The sequence below is a fragment of the Triturus cristatus genome, chromosome 6 (assembly GCF_964204655.1).
Source record: "Triturus cristatus chromosome 6, aTriCri1.1, whole genome shotgun sequence".
Taxonomy (NCBI): Eukaryota; Metazoa; Chordata; class Amphibia; order Caudata; family Salamandridae; genus Triturus; species Triturus cristatus.
The window spans coordinates 385,967,379-385,994,568 of NC_140589.1; the positions used below are offsets into that span (position 1 = coordinate 385,967,379).

Genomic DNA, 27,190 nt, shown 5'->3' on the forward strand with positions numbered 1-27,190 from the left:
CCCATTGCCCTCCCTTTTCATGCTAATTGTGTAGCGTAAAAGGGGGCCTTATTTACAAGCCAGCGTAAAGCCTCGTTAAGTGGCTTAACACTGCCTTGTAATAAGGCAAAGCCCCAGAGTCTCCCTACTTATTCCTCTTATTAAAGAGTGTCTGTCATTAGAAGCTGTCTCATTTAAGAACTGTACTAGAAGACCTCTGCCACTAAATGTATATGTGGAAGATGTAATGTTGCATTCATGCAGCATCAAAGCAATCTTGGTTAATTGTGTGAAGGTATAGCGTTTATATTAAAATACGACTAGATACTGTGCAAACAGTGAGATTAAATGCATGTAGAAGGGTGGAATTTTAATAAATACTTGTTAGAACATTTAAAGACGACACCTGTCTGATTTGGAGAATCCTACATAATGGCAGGGAGATGTTGTGCTGAAATGTTTAGTCCCCGGTGGTACAGCTATAAAATTGGGAAATCGTATTCTTCTTCACTTTGTAGGCACCTATTATTTAATGTTACCAATATCTGCCAAATGATGTTAAAGTGCTGACATCATATGATGTTAGGAATAATAATGAAATGGTTCCATTGACAGCGTGACGTGGTCCAGGTCGCTAGAAGAGACCTAAAAAGTGATGCATGTTTTGCTCCAGATTATAGTTTGCACTGTTTCTCGTATGAAAGAAACACTTTGCTTCTTCTTTGACTAAAATATTACATCACTGTGACAAAAGCAAATAGCAACACACACATCTTTTTCCCGTGAACTTTGACTATGTGCTGTAGCACTGTGTATAAACTAATCGCTACTACTTTAATGTAATTCAAACCCACTCAAATGATTTTGGAAATCAATATTGGTCTTTACTCGTTAAATATTTGCATAAAAGTTTACAGTATGTTTACTTGCATAAATCTGAGCATATAAACGTATCAAAATGGTATTCTGTGTGTGGTGTCACCTTATTAAATACCTGGTAATGTGGGTTTTCTATTTATTTAATTTCAAACCGTTCTAAAATATATCAAAAGGAGAGCATAGACACCGACCTGGAAGAGCATGATCACGTCCACGCTGCAGATTCAATGATGCCAAATCCATCGAGCCATTATTGGACAGCACAAACAGCTTGTCAGTTAATTCTTCATTCATCATTTGATCTTGCTTTTGTAATTTTGCCGGTACTAGCAGAAGACCTCTTAATAAAGGATCCAATCCACCTTGAGTATTACACCAAAGTTAGAAACACAAATTGGGTCATAATCCAAACATTCAATGATTCTTGTCATCATATTTCTAAGGAGAGGAAACTGACTTAGGTAAAGATTACTCGGGCTCTTGTTTCTTGGCTGTCTTAAAAACAGAAATCACACACACAAATCATTATTATACTGCTGAAAAAAAACAATTATGTGAAGGTGATGTATGATATGGTTGCCTAGTTGACAATAACAATAGGAAATATAATGCACACATTGGAAAAAAGGAAGAACTCCAATACAGTGACTTAAACTCCATAAGGCCAGACTCAACTCTATTTTTGCATAATCATCGGCATGTCTGCCTTTAACTCTGATGCTGTCTGTCCTTATCTTTTCAAGAATGTGTGAAAGTGTCAAGTCATTCAGACAATGACATTAATAAGAACTTCTGATACAACATCATGAGACAAGTTACTTGTTACCTCTATATCAAGGGCAGATCATAATAATAACATAATCAGTGTAGTCTGAATGGACATGTTTTAACTTCATTTGTTTATAATAATGCATCTTATACTAGCATATTCGTACACACAGGTTATGTCAGACATTCCTTCGGTTATGTCAGAAATTCCAATTTTAGATAAGCCACAGTATAAAAGGCTCTCTTAAGTCTAGATCTTGAAAGAGGCTGCCAGACTGCTGTAATGCCACAGGATCCTGTTCTGTGCTGGAAACTGATAGAGAGCCAAGTTCAGGAGGAGAGGAGCTATTGCGGATGTGTGGTTTCCTTTTGAGAAAACACTCTCTCCCGGCTAGTTATAACTACAGTGTTTTCCTGTAAACAGGCACAGAAATAGGGTTTACGGTGTTGAGTTGCTAGATGACATTTTCACTGTGGTAGAAATTGCCATTTTATTCTAGTTGTTCACAGCATGTATTAGTGCTGTTTTAATAATATTCTGTGCGGCTATTTTACTTGTGCTAGGCAACAGGATGATGCAGTTCCTTCTTGCACATGCAGCACAGTTTATTACACGGAGAGGCTTCCCCCCGGCCCGCGCGCTGCGACCTGACTTGGACCCATCCATGGCCCAGACAGGCCTTCCTTGTGGATCGCAAATGCGACCCGTGGTTTCACTTCTCTGAGTTGCAGCTTGCAGCATCGGTTTTGGCGTTTCTTGCAAAATAGCTAGTGACTTATTTCTCATCATTAAGCATCTCTGTAATACATGTATGACCTCCCCAGCGGATGTGGTGCACACCCTTGCATTGTCCTAAAGAGGCCTAGAATCACAAGGGTGAAAAGAAATGAATGACCATCCATTCCAGGACTCTTGCCTCACAAGAATGACAAAACAAGATTTCAACTTGCCAAAGACTAGTGCTCTAATTTACTAGAGACAACTGATTTTTCACTCCAATAGGTGGTCCTCATTTTAGGCATCCTACCTGGTGTTGGTACTTTATTTACAAATATTGGTTTGTCTGTCATTTTTTGTAAATTTATGTCTCGCAAGGTGTGTCTTCGATACTCGTACGTGTAATTGTATTACAACATGTTAATTTGAAATTGATTTTGTCTGCAGAAAAAATTCTCATGTATTAGATTTTGTATTGTTTTTGCATAAACTCTTGAAAAAAGTAACATTATTTCTTTGTCTACACATATGCCAGCTGCCTCTCTTTTCGACACAACACTGGTGCCTTGTTGATTAGACATAAATATTCTTAGATATAAAAAGGTTTATATAACAGATAGATATGTTTGCTTTCCGAAAGATAAGTTATCTCTGTGAAAATTGCTTTCAGCTATCCTGCTAGAGCTTTTTTCTCCTTTATACAAGGCTACAGAAGGCGCCTACTGAAATAAATATTTTTAATCCTAAAGTGTCTTTTCTTAGTGCAGTACTTGTGTGTGATATTGTGAAGAACGAAATTTGGCTTTCAAATTACCGCTACGACCCTGAATCGCTATTTAGCGATTGTTGGCAACCTCGAAAGCATGGATTCTGTATTGAGTGAAGCTATTTGGGGCTACAACAACCTGTTTTTTACATTCAATCGCTGAGGCACTGAACTAAGTTCACTCATGACACCAGTAGGAGACACCCATGGGAGATACAGGGATAGTAAATTATTAAAAAGAGCTGCCTGAAGACAGAGGACATGGTGCAAATGGCTTCTAGTGATCAGCCTCAGGCAACCAACCTGCAAACAGGCCCTAAATAACAGAATTAGCACTGTGGTCTGTAGACAAGCAATCACAGGTCCATGCCGACTCCATATGGCATGGATTGAGATATTTCTATATGAGGAAGACTGAAGGATGTTTTTCTGGATTTAGAGGAGCATTGTGTGGTGCCAACAGCATATATTCGTATTCCTGTGAGTAATTTATATACCATATCTGTCCACAGAGAAGAATTGTTCTTGCTGGGATTACCTCAGCCATAACCTAGCCAGTAAGTAGACCCACATGGTACTTTTGTGTAGTGTGAACAAAATTAGGTGAAAAATAATGGGCTGAGGAAAGCATGATAAGAACCTGAAAGGAGATAGAGGATCAGGCTAAAGTCCTTTCTAGACAGTCAAATTCAATCAGCAAAACTCTGCCCACCAATCATGTTGCATCATACACAGATCAAATCAGATCAGATAAATTCCCTCCCAATCTTAGCTTGGGCTCATTTATAATATTGCTATTGAAAATTAGACACTGTATATTTGGGGTGAAATTAAAAAAGCTGTTTGTTAAAAGGTATGTTTTTCAAGGGACTATTTAGGTGGAAGATTTCAAGAAGCACGTCTGTTGGACTTTTAATAATCCCCAATTTTTGCCTTATTGAAAAACCACTGCAGATAATGCTGCTTTTGGGGCTTACAAAAGGCAGATATAGAACTGATGATATCAGATTTTAGTCACAATATAAATCATTTGTTGCTGGTGACATGCTAATTTGAAGATAAGTAGTGAGTTTTATGGTGTTTTCACCATTTGAAAAATGTTGACCCCCTGTTAGAATTTGAGTAACCATATTTGAGAGAAAATGGCTTTCTCACATGATTCTCTCATGAAATGGATGGTAAGTGCTCCAGAAGCTAAAATATTGGTGCCTTTTCTATGTATTCACATATATCTTTCTCAGCCAGGAGAGGAAAATGTCTGATATACTGGGTAAAACATACACTATCAGCATCAGTAGAAGTCTGTCCATTGATTCCTGTGTATTCTACTGTAGCTTTAACACAGAGTTACAATGAACAGCTACAGAGCTAACATGCTGAATTCATGACAAATGCGTGGCACATGTCAACGTCACTTGCTGGAATAGGAGATGTAGAACTGAAATATTCACCAACAGCGGAGATTGCAGTAAATTACCCAAACAATGGGTTTTAACTTGTCATAGATAAAAGTATGACTATATATTCTCAAATATCTTCTTCATCCATGTCAGAAATATGTCTGGAAGGCTGAGTGAAACATATACTGTCAACAACAGCAGCAGTCTGTAAAATGATTCCCCGGTGTTCTGCTGAATGTTCACCACAGATTTCTAATGAACAACTTGAGTACAAATATTTACATTCATGAACAAAATGGACACCTTGCTGCTGAATGAGAGATGTTCAACTAAAAGCTCTTCCTGTGGAGCAGGCTAAAGTAAATGAGCCTGATACAGATGAATACAGATATGAAACTAGCTGGTTAAAAATATGCAAGATCAGGCATAGAGTTTTAGTAACTACTGATATGATTTTTGATTTTTTAAATGAGTTGCTGAGTGGAGATTTAATATTACTTTTTACTTTTCCCGCCGTACTTTTGTCTGTAGGAGCATCTCCCTGCAAGTGCGTGCAGTGGTGTCCATTTTGTTTGTGAATTAAATATAAGAAAATAATAAAAATAGATGTCAAATATGTATGCATGTATTGACTATAAAAATGTTGCACTGTATACCTTGTAAATGACTACATTCAAAGCTAATTATTTGAATATTTTTAAATAAGTACATTGTAATTGAGGCAGAACATTAGGGCTGCATTTTAAAAACTTAGTAAAACACTCATGGACTACACAAGACATGGAATGCTTTAAAAATATACTACAACAAAGTGAACAGAATGTTTTTGGGAACTAATTTATTTCACAAATTTGTAGCCCAGATTAGAACCATTTTCATATTTAGCCTTTTGCACAGTAAAGTAAATTATTCTAATGTTGTCTTCTCCAGCAGCATTTTCCCCAGTGCTGCACATTCTGTGAGCTAGGTGTAAATTATAGTTGTTTATTAGAAGGCAGCTCTTGTGAGAAAAAGGGGTAGTGATGTGTGGGTTAATAGTGTAATGAGACCAATCCCATGTAGTTGCGATGAATCTCCTGGATAGATATTGTCTGACTAGGAGGCATTCAAACTGCAGCATTTTTTTGTAGAGTATGGTTGTCAGATTTACAATGTTAATGAGAGATCACCTGATAATGTATTCAACAGTATTATTGGTCATAATAAAGAAATCCAGTAACACTTCATTGACTTTATTACATTAAGTAAGGAACATATGAGCTGTTACTTTCCATTCCATGATATTTTAACTTTATATGGAGTACATTACCACAGTGACAGAACCAAAATTGGAGAAGATTAACCATGTGTAACCAAGGACATAATTGAGCAAATTATGTAATTTGTAATTCAAACTTGATATGTGACCTTTGCTGTCTGGAACAGCATTTGTACATCATGAATTTTAAAGAAACCAAAGTTAAGTTCTAAAACAAATAAGGCACTCATTATGATGTCAGGCAGACAACACCATTTCTGTGTGAGAACCGATCAACCATAGGTCGGTGGTTCTGCACACCGTATAACGATGCGACCACTCAGGGTGCAGTCGCAAATTTCCATTTCAAAAATAGGAGCTTGTGCGGTGGATGGCTGGAGCTTGTGCAGGGATTTTCAGAGGGGAGCACCATGGGAGCCCCCCCATGTGCACAACCATAGAGTGTGGAGGTATGAAGGCCCTGCTAGCGGTCCCCAAAGTCACTTTCCGATAGCTAGCCTTTCCATGTTGGAAAGGCTGACATGGAAAGGCTGTCCTTAAGAGATTATGGGCGGTTTCCGACTGGCCGACAGGCTCCTTGAGCTGTTGGAACTGAGTTGGATTGACCAGCTGGTTTACACTCCGACCACCGAAATTATTATTTGGGGGTTGGATTCTAAACCTACCATATCGATCAGTAAGACTTCGATGAGCGGTCGGAAGCTTGCAGACCGACATCCAGATTAGGCTTTAAGGTGCCGATCACGATCCGGTAAAAAATTCCCCCGTGCGACTCGTATCGGGTCTTTTTACCGTACGAATCGTCCAAGTGCCGTACGAACTGGCAATCACGATTCGCATGGTAAAAAGTCCATACGACCCGCACCGGGAATCATTCCCCACACGTCCTCGGGTCGGAAAATGTGTCCGACACGTCCTCGGACGATTTACCTTACAAACGTAAAAATCCAAGTCCGACCGAGGAATCACGATCCATCCCGTGCGTCCGAGCCTACAACCGTATGGAAAAAACACCGTCCGCACCGAACACCAATAGCAACCATGGAGACATGTGCCCGCATACGCGCCCAACACTCCCCCCAGCCCCCGTACGTCCGACACGTACCCCCCGTATATGTATACCCCCACCCGTCTATGTACACCCCAGTACGTTCCTGTCGTACCCCCACCCCAGTACGTGTCGTACCACCGTCAATGTACACCCCCCCACCCCTGTACGTGTCGTACCACCGTCTATGTACACCCCCCCACCCCTGTACGTGTCGTACCACCGTCTATGTACACCCCCCCACCCCTGTACGTGTCGTACCACCGTCCATGTACACCCCAGTACGTTCCAGTCGTACCCCCACCCCTGTACGTGTCGTACCACCGTCTATGTACACCCCCCCACCCCTGTACGTGTCGTACCACCGTCTATGTACACCCCCCCACCCCTGTACGTGTCGTACCACCGTCCATGTACACCCCAGTACGTTCCAGTCGTACCCCCACCCCAGTACGTGTCGTACCACCGTCAATGTACACCCCCCCACCCCTGTACGTGTCGTACCACCGTCTATGTACACCCCCCCACCCCTGTACGTGTCGTACCACCGTCCATGTACACCCCAGTACGTTCCAGTCGTACCCCCACCCCTGTACGTGTCGTACCACCGTCTATGTACACCCCCCCACCCCTGTACGTGTCGTACCACCGTCTATGTACACCCCCCCACCCCTGTACGTGTCGTACCACCGTCCATGTACACCCCAGTACGTTCCAGTCGTACCCCCACCCCAGTACGTGTGGTACCACCGTCAATGTACACCCCCCCACCCCTGTACGTGTCGTACCACCGTCTATGTACACCCCCCCACCCCTGTACGTGTCGTACCACCGTCCATGTACACCCCAGTACGTTCCAGTCGTAACCCCACCCCAGTACGTGTCGTACCACCGTCAATGTACACCCCAGTACGTTCCAGTCGTACCCCCACCCCAGTACGTGTCGTACCACCGTCAATGTACACCCCCCCACCCCTGTACGTGTCGTACCACCGTCTATGTACACCCCCCCACCCCTGTATGTGTCGTACCACCGTCCATGTACACCCCAGTACGTTCCAGTCGTACCCCCACCCCAGTACGTGTGGTACCACCGTCAATGTACACCCCCCCACCCCTGTACGTGTCGTACCACCGTCTATGTACACCCCCCCACCCCTGTACGTGTCGTACCACCGTCCATGTACACCCCAGTACGTTCCAGTCGTACCCCCACCCCAGTACGTGTCGTACCACCGTCAATGTACACCCCAGTACGTTCCAGTCGTACCCCCACCCCAGTACGTGTCGTACCACCGTCAATGTACACCCCCCCACCCCTGTACGTGTCGTACCACCGTCTATGTACACCCCCCCACCCCTGTACGTGTCGTACCACCATCCATGTACACCCCAGTACGTTCCAGTCGTACCCCCACCCCTGTACGTGTCGTACCACCGTCTATGTACACCCCCCCACCCCTGTACGTGTCGTACCACCGTCTATGAACACCCCAGTACGTTCCAGTCGTACCCCCACCCCAGTACGTTCCTGGCGCACCCCCAACACAACCTTCTAAGTACGGAGCGCACCCCATGCCCCAACATCACAACCGCATGTACGAGTCGTACAAAGCCACACACAAGGACCAAATCGTACAACCAAATGGCCCATGTACACACCGTACACACGCTCAAAACGCACGTACACAACAAGGACAAAACAAAACAACTCAACAATACACCATTCGCAAGGCACACAGCCACTAAACATGGCCAACAACCACTAAAATAACACAATCACTGACCTGCAACTGTCAAAAACAAACAGAGGCCCAATACACCACCACTCCTTATAACACACCCACCCAAAATTCAAACACTGCCACACCCACCCATGGACCAATAAAAAGGGCCCACACACACAAACCATGAGCCTTTGCAACAGACCCACTGCTGCCAGACACCACAGAACCAGACTACAAGCGACACCACATCTTACACTTGCACACCTTCACACGACCACCCTCACAAACACCCTCTCATCACATTCACACACACACAAAACCATCCACACCCCCCCCAACATCCACACACCCCCCACACCCACACCATCCCCACCCACACCCCTCACCATGCCCACTACCAAGAATCCAAAGTTCAGTCACCGAGAGTTGGAGGTCCTTGTTGATCAAATCCTCAGAGTCGAGCCACAGATCTTTGGAACATTGGTCAGAAGCACCAGCCAGGCAGCCAAAACAGCCATGTGGCAGACCATCGTCGATGCTGTGAATGCTGTTGCGGACACCAGGAGGACCAAGCAGGATTGCCAGAACAGGTGGTACGATCTGCGGAGGAGGGTCAGAGCCAAGAGACAGGAGGAACACGACCAGGCCAACGCCACCGGAGGAGGGCCCTCCCACAGACCCGTACAGTACCATCCCTGGGAGGAGAGGGTGATGGCCATACTGCCGGTGGAGGCAGTTGAAGGAGTAGAAGGACTCCGAGACCCGGGTGAGTACACAAACAACGCACCTCACATGGGGGGAACTGCAACCACAACCAAAATTAATAACAGGCACGCAAACACCACAAGCCATCGCATTACTCAACCACACTCCATGAGCAGGCACATGCCACTGCTGCCACCATGCCCCATGCACCCAGCTGGACAATGTCAAGTCACAGGCCACAGAAGACAACAACACATGACACGGTAACCCGGATGGCGGGAGTGTGGGCACCAAGAATCACATAGTGCGACTCCAAAGCAGACAACAATGCCCTCTGCCCATATGGCCTAGGTCACAGCCAGACAAACACTGTGTCCCAACACAGGAATGACTTGCCAGCAAATGGCGGATGCCTTGCATCAACACATGGGGGTGAAGGCACTGTTTTGCACATGCCAGCAGCTAATGAACAGCCAACAGTGTGAAAGAGTGGCAGCACACACCACCACAGCAGCAGCGCACAGACACACAGCAGACAAAATGGGTGCCTGGAGATCAGAAACAAACTCACATCAACAGGCCAAGGGCCACTCAAAGATCTGCTAACAGTGTGTGCCCAGGAAGCTGGGCCAAGGTGACAGAGGGTGACACACGGAGGGAGGGAGAGGGGGACACAGAGGGAGGGAGAGGGGGACTGAGAGGGAGGGAGACACAGGAAGATGGACAGAGGGAGGAGGCTGACACACAGAGGGAGGGAGAGGGGGACAGAGAGGGAGGGAGAGGGGGACAGAGAGGGAGGGGGACACAGGAAGATGGACAGAGGGAGGAGGCTGACACACAGAGGGAGGGAGAGGGGGACAGAGAGGGAGGGAGAGGGGGACAGAGAGGGAGGGAGAGGGGGACAGAGAGGGAGGGAGACACAGGAAGATGGACAGAGGGAGGAGGCTGACACACAGAGGGAGGGAGAGGGGGACACAGAGGGAGGGGGACACAGGAAGATGGACAGAGGGAGGAGGCTGACACACAGAGGGAGGGAGAGGGGGACAGAGAGGGAGGGAGAGGGGGACAGAGAGGGAGGGAGAGGGGGACAGAGAGGGAGGGAGACACAGGAAGATGGACAGAGGGAGGAGGCTGACACACAGAGGGAGGGAGAGGGGGACACAGAGGGAGGGAGACACAGGAAGATGGACAGAGGGAGGAGGCTGACACACAGAGGGAGGGAGAGGGGGACACAGAGGGAGGGAGAGGGGGACACAGAGGGAGGGAGAGGGGGACAGAGAGGGAGGGAGAGGGGGACACAGAGGGAGGGAGAGGGGGACAGAGAGGGAGGGAGAGGGGGACAGAGAAGGAGGGAGACACAGGAAGATGGACAGAGGGAGGAGGCTGACACACAGAGGGAGGGAGAGGGGGACACAGAGGGAGGGAGAGGGGGACACAGAGGGAGGGAGAGGGGGACACAGAGGGAGGGAGAGGGGGACACAGAGGGAGGGAGAGGGGGACAGAGAGGGAGGGAGAGGGGGACAGAGAAGGAGGGAGACACAGGGAGAGCAAATCAGTCCTTTGGTGTGTGGGAATGTCTGCTCGTCAGCAGGTGGACTGCGTGCATGTAGACAAGGGTGCCCAGTGCCAGAACCCCCCCTCTTCATCATGGCAAAACGCAGGGCCATGTCACAACCTGTACACGAGCACAAGGACAGCCACCTGCATCATATGAGTGTGTGGATCCACTCCATGTGCACATGTACAGTGCTACAAGGAAGGCGCAAACGCATAGCTCGGCACACATGCACACTCCACTGCTGACTGCAGTCACACTTGACGCAGCAAGTAAGACTGTGCCACACATAGTTAAAGGGGCCAAATTGGTGCCCAAGGGACACACACATGCACAAGTGCACTGTGAGTGGAATGCAAGACAGATCCTAATTCCAAGAGGAAATGTGCCAACTTTGTAACGGATGAAACATGGATGTTGCATGGATCAAAAGTAACATTGTCTCTCTCACACACAGGTCAACGTCGTGCTGCACCCCCCAACACTGGGGGGGAACACTCACAGGACCCGGATCTGCAGGAGACCGATCCCACCGGCAGCGACCACTCTCACCACTCTGCGGACGACCCCGACCGACCTGGCCCCTCTGGTGTCCAACCACCTGCAGCACCTGCGTCAGGTACAACCGTGCCAACCACCACCCCCACTCCTGCCACATCCCAGGAGACACCCAGGATCCCTGCCCCAACACCACAATGCAGCCAGGCTCGCCAGGAGGGACACGGTGTCCCGGGCACCCAGGAGGAGGCAGGCGACAACGCCAATGCCACCCCTCAGGGGTCCCGGAGACCCCATGTGCCCACAAGTGCAGGCCAGACGCAAGTGGGCAGGGGTGGTGGGAGTGGAGAGCGGCGGAGGCGCGAGCCTGACCAGTTGGCTGGGGATCCGGTATTTTCCCATGTCCGTAACATCCTGGACTCATACCGGCAGGACACCACGGGCATGGCCCAGGTTGTGTCCGTCCTCGAGGGGATCAAGGTCCAGCAGGCCCAGCAACATGCGGAGCTAATAGCCTGTCTACAGCTACACCAACGGAGGATGGAGGACAGACAGGCTGAGCAAGTGACGGCGTCCCAGGGGATTCACGCTGAACTCCGTCGGATGGCCGACACCATGGCCGACCCTCCCTGTGCCAGAAGGCGGAGAACATCACCACCCACAGGGAGGGATCATGAGGAGGAGGAGGAAACATCCGACGGAGCATCCCAGACGTCGTCACGGGCTGCTGCCGAGGTTCCCCGCAGGAAGCCGGGTCGTCCACGGAAAGGACCGTGAGGGTGGCTGCTACATCACCATCTCCCAGGACACCTGGCCTGGCACCTGGCCCACTGGAGCAACAGCATCACAGCATCAAGAGACATTCTCTGCCACATGGCCCTGCTGGTCACTGGCTGACCAATGTTGACAAAGACTGTGGCATGGACTCTGAGGATTCCCAATGGCAAGGACACCAACTCCCCTACTGAACTTTGGATTCCCTAATCCCGGAAAGGCCCTCACTTGGCCCCCCCCCCCCAATAATAAATCACACTATTAAGAGTAGATGCCTGCTGGTAGCATTATTACCTAACATGTGTCTTGTACAGTCTAAACATGCCTGAGTCATCTGTTCACTTCAACCATCCACACCCTGGGGCCTGAGTCTGGCACAGGACACATGGGTCACAGTTTTCTAGGCAAGACAGACATGGAGCACCATACACACCCGTGATGGTCAGAACCAGCTGAGGGGGTGGCCGAACAACCGTGCTGACAGACACATTGAGTACAGCAACAGTCATGCGCAGAGGTCAGGGATCCTGGCCCGTGTCCTGGGGGGCACCCAGGTACGTGTAGACAGGTGGCAGAACCATGTCCTGCAAGCTTGAGTCCGGTGGATGCAGAGAATGGGGTCATGGACAACGTTGGATGCATGGGGATGGCACATGTCACAATACCCACACAGTCATGGACATCATGCCCATTACACAGTCTCAGCACACACACACAGCTTGCATCTTGCCACTCGACACATTGACACATAGCCACAATCAGGGAATACCATGCCAGACATGCAGGATGCACCGTGCCAACACACCAGCATTGACTGAGAAGAGGCACCTTGGAGGCATAGGGACATCTTTAATAGTCATGTGTTTGGGATTGCAGAGGCAACTTGAAGTACACATGAACACATCATGTGGAGTAACATGTGGCTCCAACACTGGCACCCCACTCTGCAGCACAAATGCGTGATAGCCATGGAACTGGCACACAAGTGTCGGATAATAGCTAAATACCCACAGCTGCTCACGGAGAGCCTGCCATACACCATACATCCGCTGATGTGGAAGTCCCACGCCATGTCAAGACAATGTTAACCGTATGTGTCCGAGGGCAGTGTCACACACATTGATGCCTTCATCACAATCCACCATCCCATCACTGATGACTGACAACCAGGCAGCCCATCTATTCAGGTGTACCCAGCTGCATGTCGTGTCCCATGGGGATGCCACATGTCTGCAGAGGACCCAAACCCCGACCGGGGCAGTGTGCACACATCGTGAACAACTGCCACACCCAATACACCCCAGATGCATCCCTTACCCCATGGAGACTTCCAAACGTGTCCGTGCCTGTAACGCTGAGTCAGCCCACGATGCCATGTCCATGAGGAATAGCAGTGCCACAACAATGCAACCAGCAAACGGCATGCGCAGGTACCTGGGGAAGAGAGACACACAAGAAGTCAGCCACAAGAAGCACAGCCACTTGCATGTGCATGTACTCGACACATGTATGTATGACAACATGCTAGGTCACAATTATGTCTGGGGAAATACTACCATCACTGCCACCATCACTCCAGTGACACACCCACACACACCTCTGACCCACGTGCCATACATGCAGGTGGAGACACACATCACAACGCATGCCACACGTGGACCAATGCGTGCACACTCAGACCCTGGTACTCACCACTAAGCAAAGAAGTCGCGTATGAGCCGAGTCCGGATGTCCTCTTGAGGCTCCACATCCTCCACATCACTAGCCCCATTGCCAAGCCCTTCGTCCTCCACGGGTGGATGGTCCTCGTCATCTTGATCCAGGATGAGGGGCACAGCTCTTTCAACTGCCATGTTGTGCAGCATGCAGCAGACCATGAAGATCTTGCAGACCTTCGCCGGGGCATATGGGAGTGCGCCGCCGGTCTTGTGGAGGCACCGGAATCGGCTCTTCAGCATGGCAAACGTCCTCTCTATCACTCGCCGTGTCCGGCCATGGGCGGTGTTGTAGCGGAGCTGGGCCGGCGTGATGGGGTTGCGGAGAGGTGTCAGCAGCCAAGGCATGTTGGGATAGCCAGCGTCCCCTAAATGGAAAGCACATGGATATCGTTAGAACAGGCGAAGCGGTAGTGCTGCTCGGCCAAACAGAATACAGGACAGACAGACTGTACCCACCAACAACACATGCACGTTCGTTGCGCAGCTGCATCATCATATCAGGCATCCCGCTACGCCTCATGATGTAGGCATCGTGTGCTGATCCTGGAAAACGAGCACAGACATGTGAAATCACCATGTTGGACAGACACACCACAAGGGCATTGATGGAGTGGTAGTGCTTCCGATTGCGGTACGCCACCTCCCGTGCGTGTGGTGGTACCAAACCTACATGTGTCCCATCTATGGACCCAATGACATGGGGCATCCCTCCCAGGGCATAGAAACCACGTTTGACCTCAGTCATCTGTTCAGGGGTTGGGAACTTGATGAAGTCATCCAGGTGAATCAACATGGCCTCCAAGAAATCATGCAGCACACCGCTGAACATGCTCTGGGACATGCCACCAACATGAGCTATGGTATATTGGAAGGTACCCGTGGCAAGGAAATGTAGGGCAGCCATTACCTTCAGCTGGGGTGTCAGTGCCGTAGGATACCTGTGCTGCGGTTGCAGGTGTGGTGCCAGTCTCGCCGTCAGCTCCAGAATCAACGGTTGGGTGAAGCGGTAGAGCCTGATCCTGTCATTCTCCTGCATGGTGGCCAAGTCTGGAATTCTTCGGGCAACAGGAGGCGCTCTGCAGTAATTTGGAAGTGACAAGGAAGAGTGAGTGCACTACGAGAACAACTCATGTCTACTGAGCACATGTAAATCTGCCAATACACACATGCCACATAGGGAGTCAGGCATGTGCTACATGCCCAGGACACGTATGGATGCAAGGTGACACTCCTTCCAAGACCCAGCTACACACGGTGATTGAGAACCTCCCCATGCCACGCCATGGGAATAGCTGTGTCCCAGTGCAAGTGAACAGCCCGACGCAAGACAGAAGTGACATACACCCACACATCAGCAGAAGTAGGATGCCGATTGTAGAGACTGGTAGCGGAACACCGGAGCCACAGGTCACATGACATTACACTAGGCCTGCCCACACACCTTGCCATGAAGGTGCACATGTCATGACTCACCACACATTCCTTGTGAGGATGCTGACATGGCCTTGTCACGCTACTCCGTGTCCCATGCATACATGTGCACCTCACATCAGATACCACATGTGGCATGGTGTGCGGAACAGTGTGCAATGACAATCTACACACAGACACATGTTGGTTGCTGCAACGGCTGCAGCTTTTGAGGGTGCTACAACATCAACCTGATGTAAATCCCGGACACATAAATGACATAGTCACATTGTGCACTGTGGGTAGTGACAAGTCAGGTGTCATGACCCCTGTACCGGGCATCATGGGACACTTCCGTGTGTTGGTGTCCGTGCCATGCCAGTGACGCTCACCCCAAGTGCGCAGTACGACATGCACACATGTCAAAGGAGTCAAGGGCATGCCTGGCACACATTGCACCCTCACACAGTACACCTGTACACATCTCATCATACATCTGGTGCCTCCTCCACTCAGGAGGCATGTTCCACATCACAGCCTGTCACACCTGTGCCCCACACATGTAGTAATGCACAGACGATGCCTTGATGTCCATTCCTGGACAAGTATGTCCATCCATGGACAAGTATGTCCGCCCTATTCCTACCTGTGTGTCGACTATCACCACAGTGATGTGTACAAACCGGCGTACTGCTGCTAAGAGGGCCTGTGTATGTTCCCCAATCACTGTGGGAGTGCTGCCGTATGTGTACCCATCGTGATGGCGAGCGTACAGGCATTTGTACGGTCCGTACCACAACGAGTACGCATACGCGTGCAGACCCATAGTGATAGTGAGCGTACATGCGAGTGTACGGCCCTCTCACTATGGTTCTGCACGCGTATGCGTACTCGTTGTGGTACGGACCGTACACTCGCATCTACGCTCACTATCACTATGGGTCTGCACGCGTATGCGTACACGTAGTGGTACGGACCGTACACTCGCATCTACGCTCACTATCACTATGGGTCTGCACGCGTATGCGTACACGTAGTGGTACGGACCGTACAAATGCCTGTACGCTCACTATCACTATGGGTCTGCACGCGTATGCGTACTCGTTGTGGTACGGACCGTACAAATGCCTGTACGCTCACTATCACTATGGTTCTGCACGCGTATGCGTACACGTAGTGGTACGGACCGTACACTCGCATCTACGCTCACTATCACTATGGGTCTGCACGCGTATGCGTACACGTAGTGGTACGGACCGTACAAATGCCTGTACGCTCACTATCACTATGGTTCTGCACGCGTATGCGTACACGTAGTGGTACGGACCGTACACTCGCATCTACGCTCACTATCACTATGGTTCTGCACGCGTATGCGTACACGTAGTGGTACGGACCGTACACTCGCATCTACGCTCACTATCACTATGGTTCTGCACGCGTATGCGTACACGTAGTGGTACGGACCGTACACTCGCATGTACGCTCACTATCACTACGGGTACACAGACCCATAGTGATAGTGAGCGTACAGGCATTTGTACGGTCCGTACCACGACGAGTACGCATACGCGTGCAGAACCATAGTGATAGTGAGCGTACAGGCATTTGTACGGTCTGTACCACTACGTGTACGCATACGCGTGCAGACCCATAGTGATAGTGAGCGTACATGCGTGTGTACGGTCCGTACCACTACGTGTACGCATACGCGTGCAGACCCATAGTGATTTTGAACGTAGGCATGCATGTACGGGCCGTTGCCATGCATTTGGGGTGCCCTGGGGCCCGGAAACGCACCGTACCTGTGTGTGATTCTCCTAATTACATAGGGGACAAGTATTAAGGCCTACATGCATGCTGGTTGTCATGGCGACCAGGTTCAAATTTCGATTTTGTTCTGGAAGGTGCACAGCAGAAGTCAGTTGGAATTCTTCTACTTTGTTGCAATGTGTTTGTGGGGCTGACATCATGCAGGAGAATGAAACCGATAGAGAACCCACAGACTGCTAGGTTTGAAGGGATTGGTGGAAACATAGGATGCAAATGTGAGTGACCAATCACTCTGTACTCCTGTGCATGAGACTGGGCAGAAGGCCACATATAAGGCAGCCAGGTCCCATGAGGGATTACTTGCCTGCACATCTTTGCATTTGTCGACCAAGCTGCTGCTACTGATTCCCTGGAACCATGTCAAGGGCTGTGGAGAGGACACAGCCATTCACCCTGGAGGAGAACATGGCTCTGCTGGATGTGATCCTCCCACAGTACCCCATGCTGTATGGGCGACCAGGGTATCAGGTGAGTGCATAGGCCACTGCCACAGACTGTCCCTATGTTGTGACTGTGTCTTCAGGCATTGTGACCCGGTGTGACACACATGCCATGTACTGTCGGGGGGGTACCAGGGGGGGGGTGCCTGATGTCTCCCAGCAGTGCCCTGAGACAGGAGGGGTGTGTGCAGATTCCTCCCAGCAGTGCCCTGAGACAGGAGGGGTGGGTGTGGAGTCCTCCCAGCAGTGCCCTGAGACAGGAGGTGTGTGTGCAGAGTCCTCCCAGCAGTGCCCTGAGACAGGAGGGGTGGGGGCCTATCACTAACAGCAGTGCCCTGAGACAGGAGGGGTGGGTGTGGAGTCCTCCCAGCAGTGCCCTGACACAGGAGGGGTGGGTGTGGAGTCCTCCCAGCAGTGCCCTGAGACAGGAGGGGTGTGTGCAGAGTCCTCCCAGCAGTGCCCTGAGACAGGAGGGGCGGGGGCCTATCACTAACAGCAGTGCCCTGAGACAGGAGGGGTGGGTGTGGAGTCCTCACAGCAGTGCCCTGACACAGGAGGGGTGGGTGTGGAGTCCTCCCAGCAGTGCCCTGAGACAGGAGGGGTGTGTGCAGAGTCCTCCCAGCAGTGCCCTGAGACAGGAGGGGTGGGGGCCTATCACTAACAGCAGTGCCCTGAGACAGGAGGGGTGGGTGTGGAGTCCTCACAGCAGTGCCCTGACACAGGAGGGGTGGGTGTGGAGTCCTCCCAGCAGTGCCCTGAGACAGGAGGGGTGTGTGCAGATTCCTCCCAGCAGTGCCCTGAGACAGGAGGGGTGGGTGTGGAGTCCTCCCAGCAGTGCCCTGAGACAGGAGGTGTGTGTGCAGAGTCCTCCCAGCAGTGCCCTGAGACAGGAGGGGTGGGTGTGGAGTCCTCCCAGCAGTGCCCTGACACAGGAGGGGTGGGTGTGGAGTCCTCCCAGCAGTGCCCTGAGACAGGAGGGGTGTGTGCAGATTCCTCCCAGCAGTGCCCTGAGACAGGAGGGGTGGGTGTGGAGTCCTCCCAGCAGTGCCCTGACACAGGAGGGGTGGGTGTGGAGTCCTCCCAGCAGTGCCCTGAGACAGGAGGGGTGTGTGCAGATTCCTCCCAGCAGTGCCCTGAGACAGGAGGGGTGGGTGTGGAGTCCTCCCAGCAGTGCCCTGAGACAGGAGGTGTGTGTGCAGAGTCCTCCCAGCAGTGCCCTGAGACAGGAGGGGTGGGGGCCTATCACTAACAGCAGTGCCCTGAGACAGGAGGGGTGGGTGTGGAGTCCTCACAGCAGTGCCCTGACACAGGAGGGGTGGTTGTGATGCACAGTGTGATCCTTGATCATTGATTGTGACATTGCCATCATTCCACCTGAGTACCCACTATGGCACGTACTGCCTTTTCCCTCACCAGAGGATGATGTCCCTATGACAGAGGTGCAATGCGTTGGCTGCATTACATGCCATGTAGTAACCAGCTATTATGTTCACATATGTCCCTCTGTGACATGTGGCTGGTGTATTGATGTGGTGTCACTTGTTCTTCCTCACAGGTAGGCGCCACTGCCAAGGAGCAGATCTGGCTGACCGCCGTCAGTGCCGTGAGGCGTGTGGATGGTCGGAGGCGGAGCCTGTCCCAGGTGAGGAAACGCTGGCAGGATATCCGGTGCTGGACGCGGAGGATTGCACGGCTCCTGCTGGGGGACTCACCTGAGAGCCACAAGAACCGCGGCCGCCGCCGTCTGACCCACCTCCACAGGCGTGTGCTGCCGGTGGTCTTTCCAGACCTGGAGAGGCGCTTACAGGCGATGCAGCAGGCGGAAGGGGGTAGGTACATGTGCGTTTGTTGTGTGTCACCGGCATTTGTGAGGGCACAGTGGCATTAATTCACTGGCAGGGTTTAAAGGTGCTGTGCCCATCCAGTTTGCCCCTGTGTGGCGCTGCGCCCCTGCCACCCTTCCCCTCCTTGCAATGTGTTCCCTGGTCTGTGTGTAGTCACTCCTTCACAAGGTAATGTAGGCTGGCGCTTTGTCCACGAGAACAATGACTGTAGCATCATGGGTGGTGGTGGTGGGTAACAGGTTGTGGGACCTTGCCTGTGAACTGTCAAGTTCACTGCATGTGGGTTCCATGTCAGTTGGCACTGATGCTGGCTCCAGACATGGGAGTTGGTCTCTCATGTGTCATGCCTTACAGCGCGCATGTCCTATGTAGTGGCCTGTGACATGATGTGCATGAGTGTGCGCTACGCATAGTGCAGGGATGGTGACGTGTGTAGCAGTCATTCCCATTCAGTAGCATGTAGTTGCGTGCCCAATACTGTCCCCTGGGGCACCTTATCCTCAGTGTTGTTTGTGTCATCATCAACGTGGACACTCTCACTGTCTACAGCGTAGGTTGTGCTCTGTGCCATTGTCCCCTGTCACCATGTATATAGACGTGCTATTATGTACAGGTGTCCACTGTGCAGCCTGACCTGATTGTCCTTCTTCATACTCACAGTTGCCAGTGCCTGTGTGTCTTGTTATACTCATCTGAGGATGGGCACTGGTACCTCATTATTTGTACAGGCGCACCTTTGCTGTTTTGCGTCCAATCTTGCCTTTTGCCTGCCACTGTGTTTATCACCCAGACTATGAGATGTTGGTGCCACCTGTGTCTCAGCAATTAGCATCGTGTGGGGGTTGCTTGGGGCGGGCAATGCCTATGTGTCAAATCCTGATTCCTAATTGCTGGGTCTGGCCAGTGTGTGATGTTACTGGACACACACGCAAGGTGCAGTGACCGAGTTATGTTGGGCATGTTTGCAGCATTACCTATGCAGCATGTGTCTCAAGTTCATGGATATTGTCCCTGGTCATAGGTATTTTCACATACGCTGTGTGGTGCAGAGGCAGTGCAGGATTGTCCCCAGGGCCTGGGTGCTATGTCAGACTCCGTTTCCTGTCATCAGCTATTGTCTCATGCTCTCCATGGTATTTCAGTGGCATGGTGGCTCAACCAACTGTGTTTCATGCCCTACATCGGTACCTTGTTTTGCAGATGTTAGGGATCTGCCTCTTCAGGCTATGCAATGTTGACTATGTAGATTGGACTCATGTGACAGATGTGTACAGGTGTCTGATTAATTTCTGTCTCTCCACCCTGCCCACAGCATCGTCGGGGGACACAGAGGGAGACATGGACACGGACCAGGCGGAGGGACCGAGCACCAGTGGCAGCCGTGACATCGGGGCTGGCACATCGAGTGGGACAGGGGCGGAGGATAGTGTGGCCGAGGACCTGTCGACTGGCACATCAGACTACGAAGCTGACAGGTCCGAGGAGGATGTCTCAGAGTTGGCGGAGGCTGCACCAGCAGCTGACAGTGGAACAACACCTGCCACCGCCCCCTCAGTTCCCACCAACCGCCTCCCACTTGCTCGTGTCCCTTCCCAGCGTGCCCGGTCACCGCATGTCTCCTTCCTGCCAGGCACCGCACCCCCTGCCCCTGTCTCCACTGCTGCCGCCAATGCTGAGTCTATGGACATCCAGCGGCAAATGCAGGTTGGTCAGGCTGCGATCCTGAATGTCCTCCATTCCCACGGGAAAACCCTCAGCAACATCGAGGCATTCTTGGAGGGCATTCATTCTTTGCAGGCTGACCAACGCAACTTGCTGAGGTCCCTAGACTCCACACTGACTGCAGCAGTGGGTCTCCTGCAGCGCGACCTCCCCCCACCTACCCCTGCCCCATCCACACTTCCCACTTCCATGCCTGTCCCACGTACACCCAGACGTCGGCATGCACCCACCACAACAGACACAGGCACCACACCAGCAGGGAAGGTCCACCGCACTCCTCCTGACACGCACACACAGGGTGAGATAGGCACACCCACTGGGTTGGGGGGCAAACGTGTGACACGCAGCCAGAGTGGGAGTCCGCATTCCACACAATCCACTCCCTCCAAATCCCCTCCCCTCAGCTCTCCTGGCCACATCTCCCCCAAGGACTCCTTCATGGCCGCTCTGTCCCTGAGCCCCACAGTTACGCCACCACGCAAGCGGTCAAGGAAGTCCTCGGTCAGGGTGGTTGAGTCTCCCCCCCTGTCTCCACCCTCCCCCGGTGGCGCTGCAACCCATCCCTCTGAACCCCCCCCCTCCTTGGGGCCTGAGGTCACTTCGGGTGCAGGGGAGTCCCTGGAGGACCTTGCTAAGGTGTGTAGTGCCATCCTGGCCTCCGCCTTTGGCCATGACACACCCCCTGTGGTTGAGTCCTCCATCCCTGCACCCACAACGCCGCCCCGTTTGCCCTGATGTCCCTGCGGTGCCTGTTGCTTCCCCCCCCCCTGATGCCCTCACCAGTATGGAAGACGATGGCATTTGACTGTGCAGGCAAGGTAGGGGACACACATCCCACTGTGTCCCCCATGCAGCTGGGAATAATTGACTGCCCTATGGCCTTTGTTGACTTTGAACTGCCGTTGATCCACGGACATTGTGCTCATGCTGATTAAAGCTTAATTTTGTTTTCATTATCACACTCCTGCTATGGTGGTATTGGTGTTGGTGGGGCTGCTACATTGTTTTGGGTGGTGTTTAAGGCTTTGGGTGTGTGGGATTTGTAGTAGTGTTCTGCTCTTTGGGGCCACCCTAGGATCTGTGTGCCATCACAAGGTGTTGGCTAACTTCCTTAGGTCATGTCAGCAGTTACTGCATGGTTCAATTGTCCCAGGGTGTATTCCTTCCTCTGTGTACCCAGTTTCTTCCCTGCAGGGTGTTCCCAATGTTTAGCGCAGAGCTGTGTGTACATGAGCTGTGTGTGTGACGGAGCCCTTCTACTTTGGCCATGCATGCATGGCCATGTCTCCACCTGCAACAATCGTGGCATCCTTGGTGATCACTGTACTTGTGTGTGGAGTCAGTTGACATGAGTTCATGGGGACATGTTCCCTTGTAGGCAGTATGGATGTGGGTAATTGTGGCATCACACACATGTGTTACACCCCTCCTGGGTGTGGACACTGCTGGGAGGACTCTGCACCCACCCCTCCTGGGTCTGGACACTGCTGGGAGGACTCTGCACACACCCCTCCTGTCTCTGGGCACTGCTGGGGGGACTCTGCACCCACCCCTCCTGGGTCTGGACACTGCTGGGAGGACTCTGCACACACCCCTCCTGGGTCTGGACACTGCTGGGAGGACTCTGCACACACCCCTCCTGTCTCAGGGCACTGCTGGGAGGTCTCTGCACCCACCCCTCCTGTCTCTGGGCACTGCTGGGAGGACTCACCACCCACCCCTCCTGGGTCTGGACACTGCTGGGAGGACTCTGCACCCACCCCTCCTGTCTCAGGGCACTGCTGGGTGGACTCTGCACACACACCTCCGATTTCTGGATATGTGCGCTTGGCACATACACGGTGGGGTTACGCACACTGCATTAGAGGTGAGGGTACGTGTCTACTGACACTGGTGTGGTGGGGGTACGCTCCGTACGTCCGCGGGTGTGGGTACGGGTCGTACTTACACTGTTGGGCAGGGGGGTACGCTCCTTGCATTCGTGGGTGGGGGTTCGAGTCGTACTTACACTGTTGGCATGGGGGGTACGCTCCATGCATACGCGGGTGGGGGTACGGGTCGTACTTACACTGTTGGGCAGGGGGGTACGCTCCTTGCATTCGCGGGTGGGGGTACGGGTCGTACTTACACTGTTGGGCTGGGGGTACGCTCCGTACGGCCGCGGGTGGGGGTACGGGTCGTACTTACACTGTTGGGCTGGGGGTACGCTCCGTGCGTCCGCGGGTGGGGGTACGGGTCGTACTTACACTGTTGGGCTGGGGGTACGCTCCGTACGTCCGCGGGTGGGGGTACGGGTCGTACTTACACTGTTGGGCTGGGGGTACGCTCCGTACGTCCGCGGGTGGGGGTACGGGTCGTACTTAAACTGTTGGGCTGGGGGTACGCTCCGTACGTCCGCGGGTGTGGGTACGGGTCGTACTTACACTGTTGGGCAGGGGGGTACGCTCCTTGCATTCGTGGGTGGGGATTCGAGTCGTACTTACACTGTTGGGCTGGGGGTACGCTCCGTACGTCCGCGGGTGGGGGTACGGGTCGTACTTAAACTGTTGGGCTGGGGGTACGCTCCGTACGTCCGCGGGTGTGGGTACGGGTCGTACTTACACTGTTGGGCAGGGGGGTACGCTCCTTGCATTCGTGGGTGGGGGTTCGAGTCGTACTTACACTGTTGGCATGGGGGGTACGCTCCATGCATACGCGGGTGGGGGTACGGGTCGTACTTACACTGTTGGGCAGGGGGGTACGCTCCTTGCATTCGCGGGTGGGGGTACGGGTCGTACTTACACTGTTGGGCTGGGGGTACGCTCCGTACGTCCGCGGGTGTGGGTACGGGTCGTACTTACACTGTTGGGCAGGGGGGTACGCTCCTTGCATTCGTGGGTGGGGGTTCGAGTCGTACTTACACTGTTGGCATGGGGGTACGCTCCATGCATACGCGGGTGGGGGTACGGGTCGTACTTACACTGTTGGGCAGGGGGGTACGCTCCTTGCATTCGCGGGTGGGGGTACGGGTCGTACTTACACTGTTGGGCTGGGGGTACGCTCCGTACGTCCGCGGGTGGGGGTACGGGTCGTACTTACACTGTTGGGCTGGGGGTACGCTCCGTGCGTCCGCGGGTGGGGGTACGGGTCGTACTTACACTGTTGGGCTGGGGGTACGCTCCGTACGTCCGCGGGTGGGGGTACGGGTCGTACTTACACTGTTGGGCTGGGGGTACGCTCCGTACGTCCGCGGGTGGGGGTACGGGTCGTACTTAAACTGTTGGGCTGGGGGTACGCTCCGTACGTCCGCGGGTGTGGGTACGGGTCGTACTTACACTGTTGGGCAGGGGGGTACGCTCCTTGCATTCGTGGGTGGGGGTTCGAGTCGTACTTACACTGTTGGCATGGGGGGTACGCTCCATGCATACGCGGGTGGGGGTACGGGTCGTACTTACACTGTTGGGCAGGGGGGTATGCTCCTTGCATTCGCGGGTGGGGGTACGGGTCGTACTTACACTGTTGGGCTGGGGGTACGCTCCGTACGGCCGCGGGTGGGGGTACGGGTCGTACTTACACTGTTGGGCTGGGGGTACGCTCCTTGCATTCGTGGGTGGGGGTTCGAGTCGTACTTACACTGTTGGCATGGGGGGTACGCTCCGTACGTCCGCGGGTGGGGGTACGGGTCGTACTTGCACTGTTGGGCTGGGGGGTACGCTCCTTGCATACGGGGTGGGGGTAGGGTCCGTACATATCCGTCCCCACGCTATGTGATGTTTGTGCGGCCCGTACCCAGGCCTTTGCCACGTGGGTGCGATCCGTCCCGCCATTGTTGGGGTGACGTGTGTGGGCGTGGTCCGACTCGTACCCACGCTCTTCAGGCGTGGGTACGGGACGTACCTGTCTGGTTGTGTTGCCGGTTCGCGTGGTGACGGACTTCCGTTGTGGCGGTCGCTGGATTATCAGGACACGCCCCCACCCCCTCGTGGTGACCAGGGCATGGGAGTCAGGTATGTCCAGGCCATGTGTAGTGTGTCACTCATGTGGTTGTTTTGTGGCCTGCCCTGGTAGTGCCACCCCCACCCCACCCCACTTTCCCCCCTCCCTTAGTTATTCTGACCTTCTGCGGCGTCTGCGTCGTAACCTGTAGAGGAGGTGTACTGCTATGAGGGCAGGGATGACTCGTAGGTTCGGGTCCATGTCTGTCCGTCGCGTACTGGTACTCCTTGCTCGCGTCGTCCTGTCGCGTACGGGTCCTCCTTGATCGCGTCGTCCTGTCGCGTACGGGTCCTCCTTGGTGGCGTCGTCCTGTGTGTCCGTCACGTACTGGTCCTCCTTGTTCGCGTCGCCGTCTGTCCGTCGCGTACTGGTGGTCCTTGTTCGCGTCGTCCTGATTTTCCGGCAGTTTTTGGGTGCCGCAAAATATTCACCGTGCGGGGTGACGTCGGTGCGAATCGTGATTCCTGGGTCGTGAATGGCTGGCTGCGTGCGTCCCGACGTCAGGTCGGCGCTTTCCCGGATCGCATTGGTAGGTGTTTTTTGTTCGGTCGGTCTTTTTTACGATTCGTACGGTAATGGTGTACCCGTGCGAATCGTAATTCCATGTTTGTATATTTTGACGACCGGGTACGCGTCGGACGGAGAATATGCTCCGTCCGACGGTTCGTACCCGGTTTTTACCGGATTGTGATCGGCACCCAAGTATTTTATAACGTTGATGTTGTTAATGGATTTTCAAATAGTATTTTTTCTAAAATGTTTATCACAAAGTGCTGTCTCAAGGAATGTCATCCTCCTACATTTAATAAGAATGTGAATCTATTTCAGAAAAAGCTATCTAGTTGGTTGGTTAACTCTGTCAGCCTCTTAGATTTTAACAAGTGGTATGGTTTTTAGATACCTTCTTTATTGGCACACTGAATAATTTCACTACCTGAAATCCACCCACTTCTTTCTATCCCTTGCATGTAAACTGATATTTGAATAATTCTATATGTCCATCATGTTACTAACTGTACTGTCTGAATGGAGTTGCAGGTACACCATCAGGTAATGGAATTCATTTTGAAAGTTGCTCGTTTATAATATGACATTAGAAGAATAGAAGAAGAATTATCCCAACTAATCTTATTAATAAGATTAATTATGTGTTTCTGTGCTCTCTATATAGCTATGTATGTTATCTGTTTTGTGAAACCTAGGAAAGGCAGCAGAGCACTATATCGGGTCAAAGAAAAGACTACAGTCAACAAATGTTTGGAGAGGAAGATCGTTTGCAGACTCTTACTGTATCATGATGTACTGAGCCAGTAGAGTTCCATGAGGATGGGGGTGATGTGATGATATTTATTCGGGCCCTGGATGAGATGTGCTGCTATTTGTAGGATACATTTAATGGGGGCCAGTGTGGTGCTTGGGAGTCAATGGAGAAGGGTGTTCCCACTACTCAGATGTAAGATAAGAAGACTTTGAACAGCACTTTTAAGGTCATTTTCTGGGAGGAATGGTTTTATGCTTTTCAGTAGAGCTATCTAGAACCAGGCCATATTTGTTTCTTGGGAATGAGTATCTCGATGGTGAGGTTTTTGTTCAGGGTGAATGAAATGACTTGGGACTAGATGAGAGTTGGGCTTCGATGACATTATGGTTCATGTGATCGAGTCAAGATTGTTCTATTTTTAGATTGTTCATCTTGGTAACTACAGAAATTTTCTCTAGGTGTGGCTCCACTTCAAGTAGTTGCTGGACATTCAGGTCTGACAGAAGTGCAGGAATGTTTCAGGCAATGGATGATTGCGAGGAGAACACTGTCAAATAGAGTTGTGTATTATCTGTATTTGGTGAATGTTGATGATTTTATCAGTGAGCAAAGCCCCAAAGTGCTCCTTGTTGATGATGACAGGTCACAGTGTGAAACTCTGACAGTCTTCTCAGGTGAAAGGGATCTTCTGAAAGTGCCCATGTGAATGACCTTGTGATGACAGGAAAGGTATAAGGATAACTGTTAGAACTGGGGTCTCTAGTTGGCAGAGGTAGGTACCTTTGACCAAATAGGGACCCTTGCTTCTAGTCAGGGTAAGGGGTATACACACTTTAGATAACCCCTGCATACCCCCTTGGTAGCTTGGCACGAGCAGACAGGCTCATCCCAAAGGTAATGTGTAAAGTAGTT

At 51.7% G+C, this 27,190-nt stretch overlaps 1 protein-coding gene across 1 annotated transcript in view; it reads right to left on the reverse strand.

The window, feature by feature from the left end:
• TPO (thyroid peroxidase) overlaps positions 1–27,190 on the reverse strand; it is a 961,894-nt gene that overhangs the window by 440,912 nt on the left and 493,792 nt on the right. Inside the window, exon 10 of the mRNA XM_085609184.1 lies at positions 1,050–1,220. Coding sequence (XP_085465310.1) covers positions 1,050–1,220 — 171 coding nt within the window. The remainder of the gene's footprint in view (positions 1–1,049; positions 1,221–27,190) is intronic.